We start from the raw sequence: 20389 nt of genomic DNA, 5'->3' as shown, positions 1-20389 counted from the left end.
TCCTGTTCCTAGAGCCACTCCTTTAATTTCAATGTAGGAGGTGATACCTCCACTTCAGGCAGAGGGACCCTGACATCCTGTGACATGGGACACCCTGACTTTTGGGGCTGTTCAGGGCACCCCTCTGCCGCTCAGAGGCAGGAAATAGAGACCACCCTGGGGGAGAGTGGTAATCGTCATCAGTGTCAGGACAGCGCCCCAAACACAAGCAGTTAAGTACAGCTGAGGCAATGGCCTCCCCAGGGAAAGGGCCGGAATGCCGATGCTCAGGTGCTCAGTGGCCTCAGGGCTCTGCTCCCCTGGGCAGCTGGCACCAGCCTGGCAAGCTGAACGGCTGCATGTGAGAGCGGTTGGAGCAGCTTGGCTTAGTGGCATCAGCCAGTAGAAGACATCAGGCACCAACATGAGTGTGTAAGAAATGCTGACCGTGTGCAAAAGGAGGAAGTGAGCGCAAGCAAATTCAAGATAAGGACTGCTGGGCAAAATGCAAATGTCCAGTGGAATCAAAAGACAGACAATGGTCTAAAAGTGTCTCCTTCCCGTCCCAGGGAAGATGGGAGGTGTGGTGTTGGGGGAGTAACTGAAACTTCTGTGTCCGCGGAGCAGGAATGACATCAAAAGGGAAAGGGAGGTCAGAGGACAAGGTGGGTGGGGGAGGGGTTTCCATACCAAGTCCTCAGCCATGGACTGTGCCCCGATATCTATGGAGAGGCTGCTCAGCTGAGGGGGGTTCTGAAATTCACGATAGAAGGTCCCCAGGTCCATCGGAAGAATGTCATCCTTAGAAAAGGCCGGTTTCTTCAAAAACAAGACCAGACGCAGGTTAGCTGACCACGGACCGCTGAGGAAAATCAGAGCCGGAGAGCCCTGCTCCCTCCCAGCGGTCATCACAGAGAGGGCTGCGCCAGGCTTGTCTGAGGAAGACAACCTGCACGACAAGCCGCACCCTTTCTGTTCTGGGCAGCTGAATTCTAACCCTGCTGAGAACACGCCTCTTCCTCCTGCAAACTCCTTTCCTTAGCACAGCACAATCCACTCGAGCGTGAACAGACCCTACTGGAAAATCCCCACCTAGAGCTGAACTGCATCAGCAATGTCAGCCAAAGACACGGCGCAAAATGCCTTATTGTCCATGGCCTCCAAGCGTCTGCCCAAGCAGGCTCTGAGGGCAGGCTCCCCACGTGCACTGCCCAGCCAGGCAGGCGCCCGCCGGTCCCACCCCGTCTGCCTGTACTGGCCCTGCTGGCCCTGGGAAGGAGATCCCCTCTGAGTGCAACGGATGCCTCTAGGTTCACGTCCCCCAGGGCGGCAAAGTCAGGGGAGGAGACAGCCACTTACGAAGTCCACCATGACGAAGTCGTCGTGGGTGTGGCCGCTGCTGCCCCCACTGGAGCCCTCGGAGTGCAGGCTGCCTTGGAGTGGGGACCCCGTCCCTGGGGAGTCCGGAGGGTTCACCTGGTGCAGGGCAAGGCAGAGGAAGGGTTCTGTGCCCCGGGGCAGGGACTGTTCACAGTGGAGGGTTTGCGAGGGACCCGACCCTGGCTGCAAGTCCCTCAGCAGCCGGGCACGGCTAACGGTCTGCGGAGGGGCAGGGACGTGCCCAGGAGGCACAGGCACTGTGTCACTGGGAACTTTCGACTCACCATGGGGTCGACATCCTCCAGCTCTAAATTCTTGGGAGCAAACATAGCAAAGGGTATGTCCAAACTCGTCAAGGTCACCTTAAGAGTCACAGAAGAAAGCGTTAGTCCCTGCCCTTCCCCCAGCTCACATGCTTCTGTAGACGCTGCCGGGAGCCTGGGAGCCCAGCAAGTTCACACCCCGGCTGACCACACTGCCCCTCAGGCTCCTCTGGTGGAGACCCTCCAATTTCCACCGCCTCCCATCACGGGCCTACAGCACAAACAGGGGCTAGGGCTCCCCAAGACCCCAGACATGCAGCTTTGGAAGCTCGGCCCACAGTAACCCAGTAACGACTGTCCACTGGCTGAGCCGAGGAGGAGCTTCCTGTTTGGAGTCAGGCCGGGGCAACAGCGCGTCGGGCACTGCGCGCACTCGGCGGTGCCTAGCCTCTCGCTACCGTGGGGGGCTTGGCAGATCACAGAACAGTTCTCAGCTCTTCCTGGAGGGGCGTCACGGGTTACGAACCCTCTTCACAGAAAACCCACCATGCACGTATACAATGTGCAGGCGGTGTCAGTGGCTACGCAGACCCCAGGTTAACAGACCTGTCGGTAAGGCCTCACCCTGACGTGACTCACAGGTGGCAGAGGCAGAAAAATCACCTGGTTGATGGGTTTGTTGACAAAAGCCCCCACTTTTCGGGCAAAGATGGTTTCCAAGACATCGTGGGGAGAGGCCCGCCCCTCGCTGCTGTTGGACACAGTTTCGGTACCCTCGCTGGGGAAGAAAGGTAATGTCGATACTCAGTCTCAAACTGCAGCAGAGCCTACCTGGTTCCCCATAAATCCACCCCCTGCTGGGGCTGCAGCCTAGGGCGGAGTCACCCCCTGGGAGACGGCGGTGTGCAGCCTGGCTGCTGCCACTGGCACCCTCCCGTGTGAGTTGAGGGCACGTGTGAGTGAAATCCAGTGTTACAACTGTTTAAATCAGGGGCGTCCAATGGCTGGGAATGTGGCCCGGCACAAAATTGTAAGTTTACTCAAAACATTATGAGATTTTCTTGTGATTATGTGTCACAATGTATTTAATGGGTGGCCCCGAGAAAAAGGACGAGAAAAGGAGCGACGCCCCTGGTTTAAAGCTTATACGAAACACCAAGTAGCTTCAGTTACCACGCACAGAGCAATTGTACACATAGAAAAGCAGCTCCCATAGACTGTAATTTAAATATTAATTACAGAGACAGACTCAAGATTTTAGCTGTTCTCCATCTCCTTATTCTTGTTTTGCTGAGTTAACTAAACATGACATAAGACAATGTAGTTTACAGTACAATATTAAATTCAAGCCTTACCTCATAGGGAATAGTGCCATTATGCCAAGTCAGGAGTCCCAAACCCGACCCTCTAGATAGCCAGAGCTTCCTCCACTGGAGGCTGACCCCCTGGGCTGAGGTTCTCTGAACTCCGCACTGCGTCCCCTCCCCTCATCCCCGGTCACCCCCCTGTTCAGCAGGGCCTGTCAATAGCATACTCCATCTGGTGGTTCCTGCTGACCCCGGTCCAGCCCTCCAGACCGATGCCGAGTCCTGGATGGCAGGAGGGCTCCAAGCAGCAGAAGCAGGGCCCTGTACGGTGGGTGCCAGACCAGTGGTCCCCACCCTGGGAGCAGCAGGGGACAGAAAAACCCCTCTGGCCAAAAGCAGGGGCTTAAGCTGGGGAGGGGGGCTGTGAACTCCAAGTGGCCTCTGGACTCCAGCCAGCAGGGAGGACCCGCACCGCAGCGAGGCCCGAGCGCTGAGCACCTGCATGTAAGAACCTCCTACTCAGGGTCCTCTGCCTTCAGCTCCTCCTGGACCTGCCGCAAGAGCTGAGGCTCAGAAAACTAGCGTTTGAGCTGACTAACAGGCTCTTCCTCATCTAATGATGGGGCGGGGGGTAAGAGGATGAAAGTCTGGGAAGGCAGGAATGAGAGTGCTTATTTTTCCTGATGGATGCCACAAACATTTCATTTTCCAAACAATTCCCCTCCCACCACTCCACTGTGGGAATGAAAAAGCAAAACCCCAAACCCCAGGAATTTCTACCATCCAGAAGTTCATTAGGATGTGGCAGGGCGATCACGTCATCACCTCTGGGGGCCTTCCAGTCGGGGGAGGGCAGGTCAGACGGAGACAGCCTCAGCCTCCCCCGGGGAACGCCGAGTGCGCTGGGAAGAGTGAGCTTGGACAGAAAGCGAGGAGCGGGGCTCGCGCCCGGCCCTTCTGTGAGCTCACTGCTCTCAAACTACTTAATCCTTCTGAGATCCTCTGTCTTTTAAAAGGAGGTAACAGTTGTGATTTTTGCAGGGTGGGATTATGGGAACTTTCATTTTCTACCTAAAAAATGTCTTTATAATTTAAATTTCACAGAACGTATCACTTCTGCAGCCAAAAAAGACAAATTTTTTTTAAAAATTTTAATGAGAAAAAAATAGTTTTTTCTAAAGACTCTGCATGAGGCACTGGCATAGCAGAAGGAAGACACCAACCCTGACTACTATCACAGATCCGCTGCGGCTTCAGACCTCACGGTGAGTGCCCCGTTCTGGTCCTCAGGAGACAAGGAGGGCCCACTCCAAGGGAGTAAGTCTTGGGGTAAAAGGAAAACATCTGACTTACTTTTCCTGCACGAGGGAGGTAAAAGCCAAACCCTGCTGTTTGCTGTCAGCAGGGAAGCCGTGGGGGTCGGCTTCCTTACATACCAGCCGCAATGGGAGATTCTTATCAGAAACTTAAAGGCTTGCACATTTGGAGCGCAAACACCAAGCCTGAGCCAAGGCGGAGAGCGTCTTCACCAATACCGAATAAGGCCGTGTCAGGCAGGGCAGGCCCTGGCGGTCCCAAGCAGCAGCAGAGCCAGGCCGTGGACTCACCTGCTAGAAGGCGTGGCAGCGCAGTGGGCCGCGTCAGAAGGGGTGTAGGTTGCCACTCTCTCCTGATCAGCCTGGGCGCCGTGGGCAGGCTGGTTGGGAGCAAGGGGCACCCCACCTTCCTTTCCAGGAACCATTAGCTTTAGGGAAAAAAGAAAAAAACACAGTGAATCATGGCAGCCTCAGGCAGAACGCCCTTCAGCCTACTAGCATGATGCTTTGGACGGCGTCCATCACCAGTGCTGCCATCTAGTGAGCAGGAAGCCTCGGCTCTTTGTTCTCTCTGGGACTCAGTTAATGGGAGACATGCATGGCGATGACTCCAGAAGGAAAGGGGGACAAACACTCGGGAAGCACCTCTTTCCCTTCAGAAGTTTAAGGGGCTCCTTCCTCTCCGAGTCATGCTAGTTCTCCAAACTCACCGAAGAGCTCCGCTTCCAAACACTTAAATGAAACTAGCATCTCCAGAGGCGCCTCTGCTGCCTCAGGGCAGGGAGGCAGCGCAGGCCCCCCCAGGCTCCTCCGGTCTTCAAAGATACCTGGTGAGGATGTGTGGTGTTTAAGCCAGCAGCAAACACTACTGGGTAAGCCAGGTCAGCTGATCCAACGCCCAGAGCAGCAGGCTGATAGGAAAGGCGAGAGCTTGAGAGCTAAGCAAGAGAAAAACAGAGAGGGGCAGAGGAGAGGAGGAGGGAAAAACAGGCGACCATAGAGTTTGGCTGACAATCGAGATCTGCAGAGAAGTAGGGAATGGGTCCCCGCCTAGACCTGCAAGGGACAAGGGCCTGATGCGAGGGTTAAAGACAGACCAGGCCGTTGCTTTTTAGAAGGAACAACAGAGGCCGCAGTGGGACTGACTCAGGTTCCAGGCTCTGCGGCCTCACAGAGACCTCCGATGACTCCCTCGCTCCCCTTTTCTAAACTCACTGCTTCTGTTTCCAGCCCAGCCGATCTGGGGAGCACAAGCCTGGGCAGAACTTGGAGCCAAAGTCATCAGTTTTCCCAGGTCATTCTATTTTCTCCTCTGTCCTTGAGATCCCTCAGAAGCATCAGGCGTCTTCTCTAATCACACCCGCCCTCACCACTGCGTATGGGAGGGTTCCTATTTATGTTGAAATAGAAAGCATACCACTCTTGGATGTTTATTTGGAAATAAGATATAAATAACTCCATGTATTTTTCACATCAATGGGGGGGGCAAATGAAAAAATCCTATTTTGGGCTGCTCTGCTATATCCTGTTAAATATCAATTACCAACCCTCAAAATAACCCACAGAACACTTGGGGACACTTTAGTTGCTATACCCTGTGCTTTAGCCACAATTTTAAAATACAAAGATGCCGTCTGATTTATCCCCTTCTTCCCAATGGACTCACTTGATGGGAAAAGGCCAGTCCTGCCATGGGGACCCTCAGGGTATCCGTCACCACAGGAGTAGGGGTCTGAAAGTGTGCCTTTGTGACAGTAAACACACACTGTGCATAGACACAAACAGAGACAGGAGAAACGAGAGAAGAAAAAAGAAAAGGGCCTTGAGAAAGAAGTGAACACACTCTGAGGGGCAGCAGCAACAGAGGCGGAAACGCACGATGGAGTCGGGCGTGAAGCAGGGAGAAAGCTGCGTGACGGCCTTCCCAGCAGACGGCCTGGAAGGGCCTGACAGATGTTCGCCCCAGGGGGCTCCGCTGCATGCGTGTCTCCCAGGTGAGCAGGTGCAAAACACAGCTGAGTCAAGCTGGAATGACTTGCAAGAGAGAAATCTGAACTGGGCACTGGCCTGTCTTTAGTCAGGAGGATGGGAGGACATTATAGGACGGCCTCCGACAGGAAGGGCCTAAGAGCAGCCACAGGGTGTCCTCAGGAAGAATGGGGACACGGAGATTAAAATGTTAGAATGCCTTTTTCTCGGGACCCAGAATCTTCGGGGGCAGAGTTAAAAAGTTGACCTTTGTTGGCCGGTACTTTAAAATACTCAGGTGCCCAGCTGCACTTTCCTACATCACCCCAGGGAAGATGGGTAGGTGTGTACAGGTCCAGGCTCCGGGCTACTGAGTGTGCGCGCACGCGCGTGTGTATCTTATAGTCCCTGATGGGGCCGGAGAATGTGATGAAGCAAAAGCTGGGGCACTTTCAAGACTCATGACTTCAAAGCTATTATGGGCATGATGGTTATTTTGGGTCTTGCTTTTCCATCTTTAATAAGTCTCACCAATTAGCTAATTAATGCTTAGAATTGAAGGTAGGACCTTAAGTCACAGGAGCCGGTTCAGGATCACAACTATTTATTAACTCTGTGCCCAAATGACAAAGTGATCCTTATTTTGTTGGTGAAACAAACATCCCATTAGCCTGTATTTACCGAATTTGAGCAAAAGCTCAAATAGAAGCTGCTGAACAATTGTGTAATCCCCTGATGGCGAATGATTTCCTCTCTGTTCAAAATGAGTATTTCTGCACCAAACTGTACCAGCCTTAAGTAGAGGTGCTCAGGGACAGGAACAGGGCTCACCCTCGGGCTGCTCAGTATTGATAAGATCTTGACGTGATCTGCTTTGAGACTGTGACAAGACACAACAGGCAACTGATATCGTGAAAAAAGATTGGCTCTCCTTACACACAGGCTGACAAGCTTTTATGCAAACACTGGGTGCAGAAACTACTTAACTTCCTTTTACTTTTGGAGCTGGGTGAAATTTCCACTGTATCAGAGAAGGAGACAAACGAACTTGTCAAGGCCCAGTGTCACCATCCCTCACATCTCCCAAGTTACAACTTTATCTATGGATTTCTTTATTGATTATAAATTTACCACTTATACAACGAAACTTTAATGAGCACTAAACTTGACATATAAACTTCACACTTTATTATCTAAAAAATAATCTACTCCCGCTCATGTGCACTATTGAGAAAGTGGGCCTCCCGGCCGTTTTCGGTCAGCATTACTCGGTGTCAGGGCGTGTACTGGAAGCTGTCCCTCCCAGAGCAACGGCAACACTCATACCTGCATGCATGCATGTGGAGAGGGGAGTAACAAACCCCCCACACCCCCAAACCAAGCCGTCTAGGCAACTTGAGAAGAACCTCTTTAAAACTCTAAGTTGGGAAAACACAAATAACAGTCATGCATGGATTTGGAACGCCCTTCACACACACACATAGCTTTTGTAACTAACTTCTCCTTTAGAAACAGATTAGAACCCTAAATTTAATCCAGTATCTCCTAACAACCCCGGATGAAATAAGTTTAATTTTCTTCTTAATTTAAAAAACACAGACAATAAAACTCAGGGATAGCTAATTAATGTGCTGGATCCCCGAATCAAGATGGTGAGAAGGGACACTCTGGGCCCAGTTTAAAAGAGAGCAGAGTGGAGCTGGTCTAGAAGAAACTGTCTCCTACGAGAGTCAAAGAGGAGGAAATGGAGATGCTGGGCAGGCAGGGCAGGCTGCTGCAGGCGGTGAGGGAGACAGAAGACGAACGACTCGGGACGGAAGGGAAGAGATGCGCCCTGAAACTTGGCCCGCTGGCAGAAGCGCCTCCTTGGCCAAGGCGGTCTTGGGCCCTGCACGTTACACAACAAGACCATGCAGGCGCTTCCTCTCAGGCACCTGAGAACCTGAGTCGCTCGGAGCCTGTGTTTTATTGGAAATTCCGTTCGACACTGAAGATGGGCTCAAGTGGAAAAGTTAAAGGTTAAAAGTGGTCAGAGAATATGGATAGGCAGAAATCTGTGTCAAGTATTAAGAAAAACTGCATGGCTGGTTCTTATTGGCATTTTATGCTAAATAATTATTGGCTCCTTTTGTGCTCCTTCCATTTTTAAGGACCACTTTGAATGAGAGAGAGCTACCAAGTTAACGAGTGCAGGTCAGTGTCTCCCTGGTGTGAGTGTGCAGATGGGATTCTGTGACTGACCTCCCCAGGGAATTTTATGTCAGCTGTCCCCAGGAGGGTAAAGTTACACGTAATCTTGTGGGTTAAGACTGGTCACTGCAACATTACCTGCTAGGTTAGAAGGTTCTTCCTCGCTGCTCAAAAGAACCCCCTTGAAACAATCACTGCCACCACCACCATCACCAGAAGAAACTAAATTTTGACACCAAAGGGCATAAACAATACAAAATACATTTTACATATATACATACATATGTATATATATGTGTGTATACACACACTCGCATAAAATTCTGACGCCATTCCGTAAGGTCCGCACGTGTACCCAAGAACCACCGCATCCCCAGAACCCACTCCCCTACCTGGGATGGCGGGGAGGTGGAAAAAGAGGTGGTGCACACTTCTTGAGAATCTTCTACAGAAGGATATGTTACTCCAGTGTCCTCACCAGTGGTCCTATAGTGCAGAGAAAGGAAGCCAGGAATTTTATGATAACGACAATGAATTTAGAAAGGACACAAAGGGATACAAGTTGTGACCACAGTGGTTTCAGGCAGAGTTCATAAGAGTTTGGCAAGAAAGCTATGCTGAGTCCTTCATAACTTCAAACTTTTCCATCCACAGGTTGAAAATGGCTTCTTTTTTAAAACCCAAACATCTTACCTGACATATCATTTGAGAGTGTTTGCTTAAGGACCACCAGGAACAGACCGCAGTGAGATGACAGTCTAGACTACCCAGATATGCCTACCCAGTGCCAGAAGTCCTCCATGTACAGGCGACACCCATCCTGACACACATCTAATCCAACCTCTAGAGAATCCCAGACTCTGTTTCCTGCGGACTAGGCCTGATGGTATCTAATTCTCACGTACAACTGAAATGTGCCAACGATAACCTGAAAACCCTTTAATTTGCGAAGGATATTATACAAATTACTGTCATTCTTGTAGTCTCGAAGTCAAATCACTACTGTCCAGATCCAACATGTCCAAGAATTTTCTGAGACAGTCTGTCTAACTTCAAGGCAGCAGCAAAAAAGGGAGCTGGCCATTCCATTGCTCTTCATGTGGGGGCTCCATCAGGGCCCCATGCCCCCTGGTGCATGCTGATGAAGATGCTCTATGTACCTGTGCAAGACAGACGCTTCTGCTAGCCACCGTTTGGGAGAGTGCCTTTCACGTGCCTCACCTGTAATTGCAGGGGTGCATGGGCGAGGAGCTGGGATAGGGTCGGTCCACAAAGTGATCAATGATAATCCCCATGATGGGCGGGGTCCTCTCAAATTGCCTGTAATGCAGCAAGCAGATGGCAGGACTTGTCAGAATGCCTTGCCAGCCTCCCTGAAGTCCTCAGAGGGCCCCTCAAATAATATCTATTAGCAGGAACCACCAGAGCCTTAACGGTCCCATCCTTACATATAAACCACCATTCCCACATGGCCTGCTCCGGGGCAGTCAGGTTCTCCAATGAAACAGAATCTGAATGAGATCCTCTCTCTCGATTCTATTTTTCAGAAGGGGACTGATTTTAGCAACGGCAAGGCTGAACTCCAAGGCCTCAGCCATGGAGTTTGGGTGAAAACAACTTTAGTATCTTTAGAAGAACTCTGTTGGATTCCAATGCTCTTTCCTCACCTGGTAGACATGAACGCCAAGTTGATTCTGTAAGCACAGGAGAGAGTGATGGTGCCTACGGGGGTGCCCACTGTCCCAACACGCACGGTCTGGAAACCTAGGAGAAGAGAAAGAGTCAGCTTGTCCCCAGAGCACACGAACACTGCCCCCAACCTTCCTCTCCTTGAACCCCTGGGCTGGTACAACCTCTGGCACGATGGATCCATTCAGCACCTTGAGTGCATCAGTTTCCTGTGTGTGTGTTTTTTTCTTTCAATTAACTCCACACTGACCTAACATGAGCAAGGGAAGCAGTACTCTATTTCCAGATAAAACCACCTCTGAAGAGGTAAAACAGTGGTTAACCCTAAAGCCAGAGCAAGTCCTACCCAGCCCTGCCCACACTGTCACATGCCCAATGAGACAGCCAAGGGGCACCAGGAGCGTGTCACACAAACACCTCCAATTTATGAAGTTGCTGTGCTCCCGCGCCAGCCGCCATACCAGAGCTAAGTCTGGAAGAGGCCCAGGGCCTTGCAGATGACACTCCCACCCAAGCTCTCCTGGTTTTCTTGGTTTCACTGCCAATTTTTCAAAACTGTTGCTTATCAGAAATATTTAACATGATACATACCTTCCCCTAAGCCATTCAGCTGAACTTCCCCAAAATATATCCTGCAGGGAAGAAAGAAAAAGATATGTCACCTGATTCTTTATTCTAATGGCCTCTATAGCAAAAACACCAAGAAACAAACCTTCTTTTCTTATCTGCATGATCACCTCTCCACATGGAGTAATAATGCTACTACTTTGATTAAGCTGCAGGCAAGGGGGTGCATATGGAAAGGATTAGTTTAAAAAGGAAGTTTCTTCTTTCCCCACCCTGCAATGTGCTTTTTTAAAAGTACACCTACTGGGAGATAAGGAATACACACAGAAAACTGGCACACAGATTGGGACTACTGTTAGAAGGTACTCGAGTTCTAAAAATTGAGATGTAACTGGCATGCGACATTTTATTTATTTCGGGGGCACAGTGTAATGATCCGGTGTCTGGACATGTTGTGAAAGGACCACCACAGTGGGTCTGGTTAGCATTTGTCACCACACATAGTCACGGAATTTTCTTTTTCTTGTGATGAGAACTTTTAAGATCTACTCTCTCAGCAACTTTCAAATATGCAGTAGAAGACACTAGAGTGTGAACAGTGTCTTCAATTAAGAGGAGCTCTCTGTGCTTATCACAAGTCATTCCAAAATAAATTGGTTAAAAAATGAGAAAATCTTTTCCAGCACAGAATAACTAGGTAAGACTATTCTAAAAATATAAAAATATAAAAACAATAAAACCTTCCCATGAGTCTCCCTTGAAAACCAATCTAAATTAGCTACAATTCTGAATTATAAAACTCTGAAAAGGTATTTTTAAAATTTTCAAGTAATATTGTTGTAAATTAAACCCATACATGGGTTTGTCTAATAAAAACTAAGCCCCAACAATGTACAAAGCCCTACAGTTAGGTGTTAGGATGAGATAAGGATGAATTAGGGATGAGATTCAGCATAAATCTGAACCCTGGGTATCACAGATTCCAGCCTAGTACAGAGACAACAAATACCTATAAATATCTGAAATAAACACACGAGTGGCCGCCACCATAAAGCAGGGTCAGCAAACTTTTGGTGAAAGGGTCAGAGGGTAAATATTTTAGGCTTGCTGGCCGTGCCGTCTGCGGTGACTGCTCAGCTCTGCTGATGTCCTGCGAGAGCAGCCACTGACGGTACATACTGAATGCAGTGCCTATGTTTTAAAATAACTTCATTTAACACTCTGGTTTCTTTTCATTTCGTATAAATCTTTCACCTTTTACTAAAATAACTTTATTTATAAAAATAATAAAATGGTCTGCTCACACAGTTTGCTGACTCTTGCCATTAAGCAATATACGAACTTAATTGCCATTAAGCAATATACGAACTGTTAATGAGATTTTGCTAGATACACTCTAATAAAAAACTGACATTTAATCAGTTCACTATAAATTTGAATGCTGGTACAGTACTTAAAATAACCTAATTATGCTAAACTTATCCTTAGCTACACTCTTGATGCCATTCAGTTGCTAGGCAAAAGTCTTCTTCCTGGATAGTAGACAATAAAACATCAGTTCAATCTTTAAGAACAACAGATTCAGAATGACTTTTTGTAACATTATCAAATCTACAGGGTGAGGAAAATAATAACACTGCTTAAAAAAACAAGGCTGTTCTTTCATGTTAAAAGGCTATACTGTTAATCTCTTAATATTATAAAAACTAAAAACAGAGCTAAATCTCCAATAAGATCACCTACTTCTGTTTGGTTCAAACCACAGTTATTTGCATCCAAAAGCACTCCTAAATGATTGACAGTGAGCAATAAATACTGTATTACTCCAGAGATACAAGATACAGGAAGACCTTAAATAGCGGTATGACAAGGACTAGGAGTCCTAATTAACTAAATTGGTGACCAGTAGTATAATGTGGATACTTACAAAATAACAAAAGTGAAGGGGACTTAGCATAGGTAAATGAGAGGTAAGAGTTAGAAAGTAGTCTTTTTGTTGTATCTGAATAAAAGTCTAGTGATTTGGAACATTCAACTTGAAACCTGGAAAGACTACAGAGAAGACGACAAAAACCTATGAAAGACTTGGAAAAAATAAATATGGGGAGGACTGCTAGATATTGCTAACAATGTTAAAGAATGGCCCTGGCTGGTGTGGCTCAGTGGATTGAGTGCCAGCTTGTAAACTGAAAGGTCACTAGTTCAATGCCCAGTCAGGGCACATGCCTGGGTTATAGGCCAGGTGCCCAGCTGGGGGCATGGTGTACAAGAGGCAACCAATAGATGTTTCTCTCACACTCGCTCTCTCCCTTCTCCTCTCTCTAGAAAATAAGTACAATTTAAAAAATAAGTAAATAAAAATAAAAAATAAAAAAAATTTAATTAGCAGTTTGTTAGACAAAATGTTTTAATTTAACTCCAGAATATAGAAGGCAGAATCTGCTCAGGATAGTCTGTGTTTTAAAGTCTTAAGTTCCTCTTCCCTCTTTGAGGTCCTATCAACAGAACCTTAGAATCCAATCCACAGGCATAATGACTGTGCCCAGACAAAAGGACAAAGAACTTGGTAGCCCTGGAAAGCTGAGTTCGTAAGAGAGGACACACAGACAATCATAGTAAAGCTATCGCCATCAGCTACCCAACCACCTGTCCAAAAATTAATCACAGAATAGCTGAATGCCACTCAGACACGTGCAAAGTGATGGGGCTGACAAGCGAATCAAGGAGGGTGAGCAGCCATGCTGTTTACCTGTATAATATGACATATTCGTGCCCTTGTTTCCTGGAGAGTCTGTAAGCTGGCGTCACCCTAGTTATCGCAAGGAGAGACTTCAGCAGCAACGACAATCGGTTGTACACAGTGTAGGAAACTTTGATTTCTTTATCACACCTGTGGAGCACAGACACTATCAGCATTCTCCTAGTCAACTAACATAGAACAAAAAACAGAATAGCAATGGATAGCCCTGGCTGGGTAGCTCAGTTGGTTACAGCATCATCCCAATACACCAAGGGTGGAGGTTCGATCCCCAGTCAGGGCACATACAGGAATCAACCAATGAATGCATAAATAAGGGGAACAACAAATCCATGTTTCTGTATCCTTCTCTCTCTCTAAAAAATAATGCAATGGATATAGAGATACAACTTATGTTCCATCTATTGACTGAGACTAACTTGTTATCATTACTCATAAATTCTGATAGAACATAAACTTTTGTAGTTCAAATATACCATTCAGAGCATGACAACCAACAGAGATGGTTGCACATGAAGCACTAGAACTGTTCAAAATTAAATTTATTATTAAAACGCGCTCTGAACTGAAGCTGTAATTATAGTTCTTTGTCAGTTCACCACAGATCGTTGAGACAAACCAATAAACCAAAGTTTCGCTTTCTGATGCGCTGGGCACAGGGCAATGGGCACCAAAGGGCGCCCAATACATTTTTTCTAGCTTTGAAGCAGTTATCTAAGAAATAAAGTTACACATTTAAAAATAATCATTCAATGTTGCAAGTATATTCATGAAGATGCAAACACAATTTCAATGTACTGTCTTATGAGCTGTCTACCTCTATACATCTGTCTGGCAGTGAACTTCTGGACTATGACCTGGCAACTGCTTTCTATTTTTAAAAACTGCTCACAACACAGATACTTATGACTGAAATTTTTCTTTTGACATGTTGCTATTTCCTCAATTTTCCTACAGTATGATCTTCTTGCAAACTGAAACTTGAGGCAGGAAATAAGCTAATCTGCCTTAAAGAAGAAAATGGAGGAGGGGAGTAACATGCATCTCCAACATGACCAACACGGCGTATAAAAAGGAGTAGGGAGGGGAAATCTCACTGGATTTCTGCCACTCAGAAAACAGACGAACTAGAGTAGTCATGTTACAAGAGCTCCCAAGGGATTTAATCAAAGGACTATCTGTACCCTGGGAAAACAACAAGCTCTTTTCAGCTCTCTCTCTGTTCCTTTCCCTGTTGAGTCTCTCTGGACTAATGCTCCCTCTGAAGGTCATCTCTGTACCAGGGCTGGAAGCCAAGCGTGAAGCAAACTGTGGCAAAGACCCACTGGTTTCATTAAGTGAGCAGAATGCCCTCCAGGACGAGTAACAAAGCCCTGCTTTCCACAGACTGTCATCTGCTTTATCCTCAGCTACCAAAACCAAGGAACCTAAGACAGAGAACTTACTTTTCATTCATTTCAAGACACCAGATTTCTAGTTCCATGGAATCTCCCTATAGATGGGACAAATGAAAGATATTTCAATTTTATTTGTTTTTTAAAATTATCTTCTTTTTCCTTATTACAAGGCACCATAGAATCATTGTAAAATGTTATAAAGTATAAATAAGCAAAAAGAAAAAAAAGTTATCAACTTATAATCCAATCAGCCACTTTTCTAAATGAAAGTGAAGTCATATCAATCACATACAGTATTTTGTTAATAAATACAACATGGAATTTTCATTATAGTGAAAAACTCTGCATTATGTTAAATAGTTGCATAATATTCCAGCACAAGGCCATCATTTCACCAAGTCAGTCCCCCCGGGTGTGGACATACAGGTTGTTTCTACTTTCTCACTGTTACAGACACCATTATGAAGAACAGTCTTGAGACCAAAACTTTGCATGTACCCCGAATTAATTTCTTCATGCAGATGTCCAGAATTCGAATTATTAGACCAAAGGGTATTCACATTTCTAACACTTTTGCTATGTATATCCAAATTGCTCTTCAGTGAGGCCAACACTTCCAATGATGAAGGGAGCCCTTCCCTCCAATTCCATAGGGGGTACTTTTAGGTGATGCCACAAGAAGAATAGCTTAACAAGCTCCTTATTTTTTAAACATTTTTAGCTGTCTGATGTCTTTAGCAAAACTGTTCAGTCCCTTCCTGTGTTACTCTGAACAGACTTAGGCTAGTGGGAGGGAAAGAAAAGACTAAAGTCAGAATCCCTCAACCAGGTAACAATCTAATGTGTCACTCAGTGAGGCTAGTCGCATACTTTTGAACACAAGTAACCTTTTATTAATCCACTGGAAGAGGGTTCTTCTTTTAGGTTTGAGAGTAAACTTGTGTTAGTTTAGTTTGTGGAACAGACAACTGTATTTATTCTAGATCGAATTTAAATATGTACCCTTAACACATATCCTTTTTATTACACTATCATTTCTAAATGACATGATGAATTTGAATTCTCCCCATCCCCCCAAAAAATCAGGGATTGGACTGGCTAATAGGAAGTATCCATGACAACAGGGTGTGGTTTCTCTACGACAATGGGAATAGTTTATAATCATTTCACAGATGCCTAGGAAATGAAAGAGATTTTCTAGGGAGTCCTTTTGGTCTCCCTATGAATCATTAAGAAAAATAATTTATAGTATAATCTGGTGATTCAATAAAGAATAGGAAGTTTTGTTTCATTTGGTTCCAAGGTTTCCATGGAACCAAATAAACTCATTGATAGCTTAATACATGCCATCCCAGGCACTGCATTAGGCACTGCGATGATTGTTTATTTACATTCTGCCTCATTTCAAAAAGAATCTGAAGACCTACAAAGATACATAAGATGCAGCATAGCTGCTGACCTCCAGAACAGACGTGTGAAGTAGGAACAGGAACAGGTAAGGATCTCCTATTACATGTTATGTTAGACACTTTACAAATAAGGATGAAGTGAAAAAACACTGCAGCTCTGCCAAGACTGTGAAGCGTCGTGTTAGTCTGGTGGTGTCAGTGGGGGTGGGGTAAGTAATTTGGCCAAAGCCACTCAACTGGGACCTGAACTTGGGTCTGTGCAGCTCCAAACTCCACCTGCCATTCATTATACCACACAGCCTCACAGTCTTGTAGTAGAAACAGATTAATAAACACACAAGTAACAATATCTGCCTCAATCCTAACATAGAATTAAGATGAGTAAAAAAATATCAATATAGCCCTGGCTGGCGTAGCTCAGTGGATTGAGCACGGGCTGGGAACCAAAGTGTCCCAGGTTCGATTCCCAGCCAGGGTACATTCCTGGGTTGCAGGCCATAACCCCCAGCAACTGCACATTGATGTTTCTCTCTCTCTCTCTCTCTCTCCCTCCTTTCCCTCTCTAAAAATAAATAAATAAAATATTTTAAAAAATCAATATAGCAAGTTTCACTCTAGAAACAAATACAAACAAAGTATACAAGGAAGTCTAAAGAGAGTAGTTACCTCTCTCTAGAAGGGGGAAGATTTTCTAGCACAAGATTTTCTTGAGGATAAGTAGAAACATGTCATATGTACATGACATACGTACACAATGATGAGAGTGACGAGACTACTCAGGTGGTTGAAAGAATGAATGAGCAAACCATGACCTCCTCAGAGAACGATAAGAAGTTCAGAGAGGGAAGGGGCGGGAATAGGGCTGAGTTGGAACCAGAGTGTGAAGAGCTTTGAGTGCCACACTCCGGCACCATCCTGGCGTAACCTTACCTCGGAAGTCTTGAGTGAGATCTCCACACACATAGATCTCCCGACAGCAGGCAGCTGCCCTGCCAGCGCCTTCTTTGCTTCATGTGTAACCTCTGGGATGTCTTTGATTGCCAAATTGAACTAGAAAACAAAAGGGACCTGTCACTCACAGAAAGTGTTATGGAAACAGCCCTGACCAGTGTGGCTCATTGGTTGGGCATTGTCCCACAAAGAGAAAGGTCATATGTGTGATTCCCGGTCAGGGCATATGCCTGGGTTTCTGGCCAGGTCACCAGTCTGGGTGCTAACGAGAGGCAACCAATTGACATTTCTCTCTCACATCAATGTTTCTCTCCCTTTCTTTCTCCCTCTCTCCTGCCCTCTCTAAAAATAAGTAAATCTTTAAAAATAAATAAATACTTCCCTGGATGGTATGGCTCAGCGGATTGAGCGCCAGCCTGTGAACCAAAGGGTCACTGGTTCGGTTCCCAGTCAGGGCATATGTCTGGGGTGCGGAGCCAAGTCCCCAGTGGGGGGTGCATGACAGGCAACCACACATTGATGTTTCTCCCCCTCCCTCCCTCCCTTCCCCTCTCTAAAAATGAATGAATGAATGAATAAATAAATAAATACTAAAAAGAATCCTTCCTTTAAGAACAAAAGTATTATGGACTGTATGTTGGGTAATGCAGGTATTGCTTTGACCAATTAAGACGTCCATGCACTTCTTCCTTCCCCATAAGAGGTATCCTGCATCAAAGCCCCAGAGCTCGGGCTGAAACCGCTGATGATCTAGGACAAACATTATCAACAAGATATTTTTGTTTTCTAAAGACTCAGCTTTTCACCTAAAATAGCAGAAAACCAAGAACCAAATAAATCCAGGACTAATACTCAATAAAGAACATACTTTCCAAGTGAATGGGTCAAACAGAATTAGATATTTTAATGTTATGAAACAGTAATACTGCAAACAGTGTCCCTTATTAGTGCCCTGTGATTCCCTGTAACAAGCGCTGCAGTGTACCCCTTAGCAAAGAACAGGAATTTTACCCAATCTGAACCCGTTGGGGATGAAGATGAACGAGTACAAATCTTTTCTCCAAGTCGAGCCTGGACAATCACTTGAACAGTCTAAAAAACAATAACAACAAACAAGTAACAAAAAAAAAAATCAAAGATGAAAAGCGTCTTAAATCGATTTGGTTTCAAATAAGGATTAAAGCCCTCCCAAAGCAGGGTTTAAAAGATGCCAATAATCGTAAACTATCCTTTAGGAACTTAAAACGTTCACACACAGATAGAAAAACACTATACAAAAAGAATACCGCAAATATTCCTGAGTACACAGTGTCGGCCAATTAGAAGAATTATAGTTTGAGGCCCGGAGCCTGCAACGTTCGCACATGGCAGAGGGAAAGCTGCACATGGCGGCTCTGACTTTCACACAGAAACAAGTCCAACAGTAGGTGTGAATATTCATTGCCACACACTTATGTAATCATAGTAGATTTAAACCAAAGACTCCAGTTATTCATATCTTTTGGCCCATATGGCAAAAGTCTTCCAACTACTTTTACAACCAGAATCTACTGCCTGAATTGTACTTACATGGCAACGTTTGAAAGGAAGGAGTGACAGAGGTGGGAAGGATTTTTAGATTTAGGAAAATGTTAACTTCTAAAGCATTCGAGGCCCTGGCTGGAGAGCTCAGTGAGTTAGAGCGTCGTCCCGATATGCCAAGGTTGCAGGTTTGGTCTCCGGTCAGGGCAAATACAAGAATCCAACAATGAACACATAAGTAAGTTGAACAATAAATGAATGCCTGTCTGTCTGTCTGTCTGTCTCCGGCTCCCTCCCTCTCTCTCTCTCTCTCAAATCAACAAATAAAAACAAACAAAAAAATAAAGCATTCAAATTTCAGTTTTAATTCCTCCTTTACCAGAATGGAACAATAAACGAGAGTCAGACGTGTGAGTTACGGGATGCTGTGGGAACGAGGCCCGAAGTGCTGTCCACTCCAGTCCCCAGACCTCGTTCCCACTACAAGGGAACATGCTGTGCCGATAACCTGGCATAGCAGTTTGACATTTCTGCAAACAGCCTTGCAAAAGAATTTTTTTTGAACAAGTAGCTGTGGAACATTGGAAGCTACTTTTTAGTTACACCCCCAGTACCGCCCCCAAACTTCACAGTTTGGTTTACAACAGACAGAAGTATCCATTAGAATGGGCAAGCTACAAGCTGTTATGCTGTATTTCTAAAAAGGGAGAAGCATGGAAGTTATTTCCAACAGTTCTAGGCTCAAGAAAATGGATATATTACCTTGAGGGCAAAAAATTTAATGAATTTGTCCAGGTCCTTTCTGTCCTGGGAATTGAGATCAGTTTCCATTGCCTATCGGAATCTAAAACAGAGGAAAAAATGTTGAAGAATTGTGACTAATATCTTTTAAAAGGGATTGCTACACCAAAGCATAGAGATGGTATTGTCTACGAGCTCTGTAAATAGTCATGTGGGAGGGGAAAAAATTCCCCTCTAACTAAAGATACCAAAGTGAAAAATACTAAGACACTATCTTTTGAGGAAAATAAATTCTACACAACGAGCTAAATCTAGGGACCTAAAAAATGGCTAAGGACAAGCCATTTGACCTGAATCTGAATCTTTGAGCTTTCAATATAACTTATGTATTAAAAATGTTTTATTATCCAACATATTGAAAACTATGTTTTAATGAGACAAAAACTTCGTTAAAACATAAAATGAGTTAATTTACATCCCTTCAGAAGGCCACTAAAGCAATCTAACTTTGGGGAGGTTTATGGACCCTTTAGAGAATCTGATGGCAAGACAAGCCCTTTCTCTAGAGAAATGTCCATGCAAACATTTGGACGTAAGTGCAGGGAGTTCATGGATTTCATGACGCACATCATAATACCCCCAGGCTGAAACAGTTTGAAATGGGGCTGACACGAAAAGGACAGCATCTAAGAAGAGAAGAACATGAACAAAGAGGTATAAGCAACAGAGCAAAATACCTTTGGAAGTCTAAAGTATTCCCATTTTTCAAAGGACTGTGTATGGATGGGGAAGTACTATGGCTGGTTGGGGCGAGATCAAGAGTCTTAAGTGAAATGCTAGAGCCTGGTCCGTGCCTAGTACTCTGGAAGTGGCAGCCTCCTCAATGCGTTTGAGGAGCGGAAGTAATGCAGTGCTAATATTATCTGAATGGTGCTTGACAGGCAGCTTTGCTG

At 45.7% G+C, this 20389-nt stretch overlaps 1 protein-coding gene across 7 annotated transcripts in view; it reads right to left on the bottom strand.

The window, feature by feature from the left end:
* The window catches only part of ATG13 (autophagy related 13), a 36848-nt gene that overhangs the window by 3718 nt on the left and 12741 nt on the right, over positions 1-20389 (bottom strand). For 3 of the 7 annotated variants that reach the window (XM_045825256.1, XM_045825254.1, XM_045825255.1), the window contains 16 exons: positions 19458-19539; positions 18186-18266; positions 17154-17273; positions 14863-14909; positions 13409-13549; positions 10684-10724; positions 10071-10167; positions 9625-9723; positions 8796-8889; positions 5912-6010; positions 5073-5183; positions 4537-4673; positions 2286-2400; positions 1644-1721; positions 1339-1455; positions 670-798 (listed from right to left, as the gene is read on the bottom strand). In XM_045825256.1, the coding sequence (XP_045681212.1) occupies positions 670-798; positions 1339-1455; positions 1644-1721; positions 2286-2400; positions 4537-4673; positions 5073-5183; positions 5912-6010; positions 8796-8889; positions 9625-9723; positions 10071-10167; positions 10684-10724; positions 13409-13549; positions 14863-14909; positions 17154-17273; positions 18186-18266; positions 19458-19526 (1575 nt within the window). In that variant the 5' untranslated portion in view covers positions 19527-19539. The remainder of the gene's footprint in view (positions 1-669; positions 799-1338; positions 1456-1643; positions 1722-2285; positions 2401-4536; positions 4674-5072; positions 5184-5911; positions 6011-8795; positions 8890-9624; positions 9724-10070; positions 10168-10683; positions 10725-13408; positions 13550-14862; positions 14910-17153; positions 17274-18185; positions 18267-19457; positions 19540-20389) is intronic. The other 4 variants (XM_045825257.1, XM_045825258.1, XM_045825260.1 and 1 more) reach the window with 4 other exon arrangements.

Source organism: Phyllostomus hastatus, unplaced genomic scaffold (assembly GCF_019186645.2).
Source record: "Phyllostomus hastatus isolate PE091 unplaced genomic scaffold, TTU_PhHast_1.1 phas_scaffold_585, whole genome shotgun sequence".
Taxonomy (NCBI): Eukaryota; Metazoa; Chordata; class Mammalia; order Chiroptera; family Phyllostomidae; genus Phyllostomus; species Phyllostomus hastatus.
This window is presented reverse-complemented; position numbering and strand designations above follow the sequence as displayed.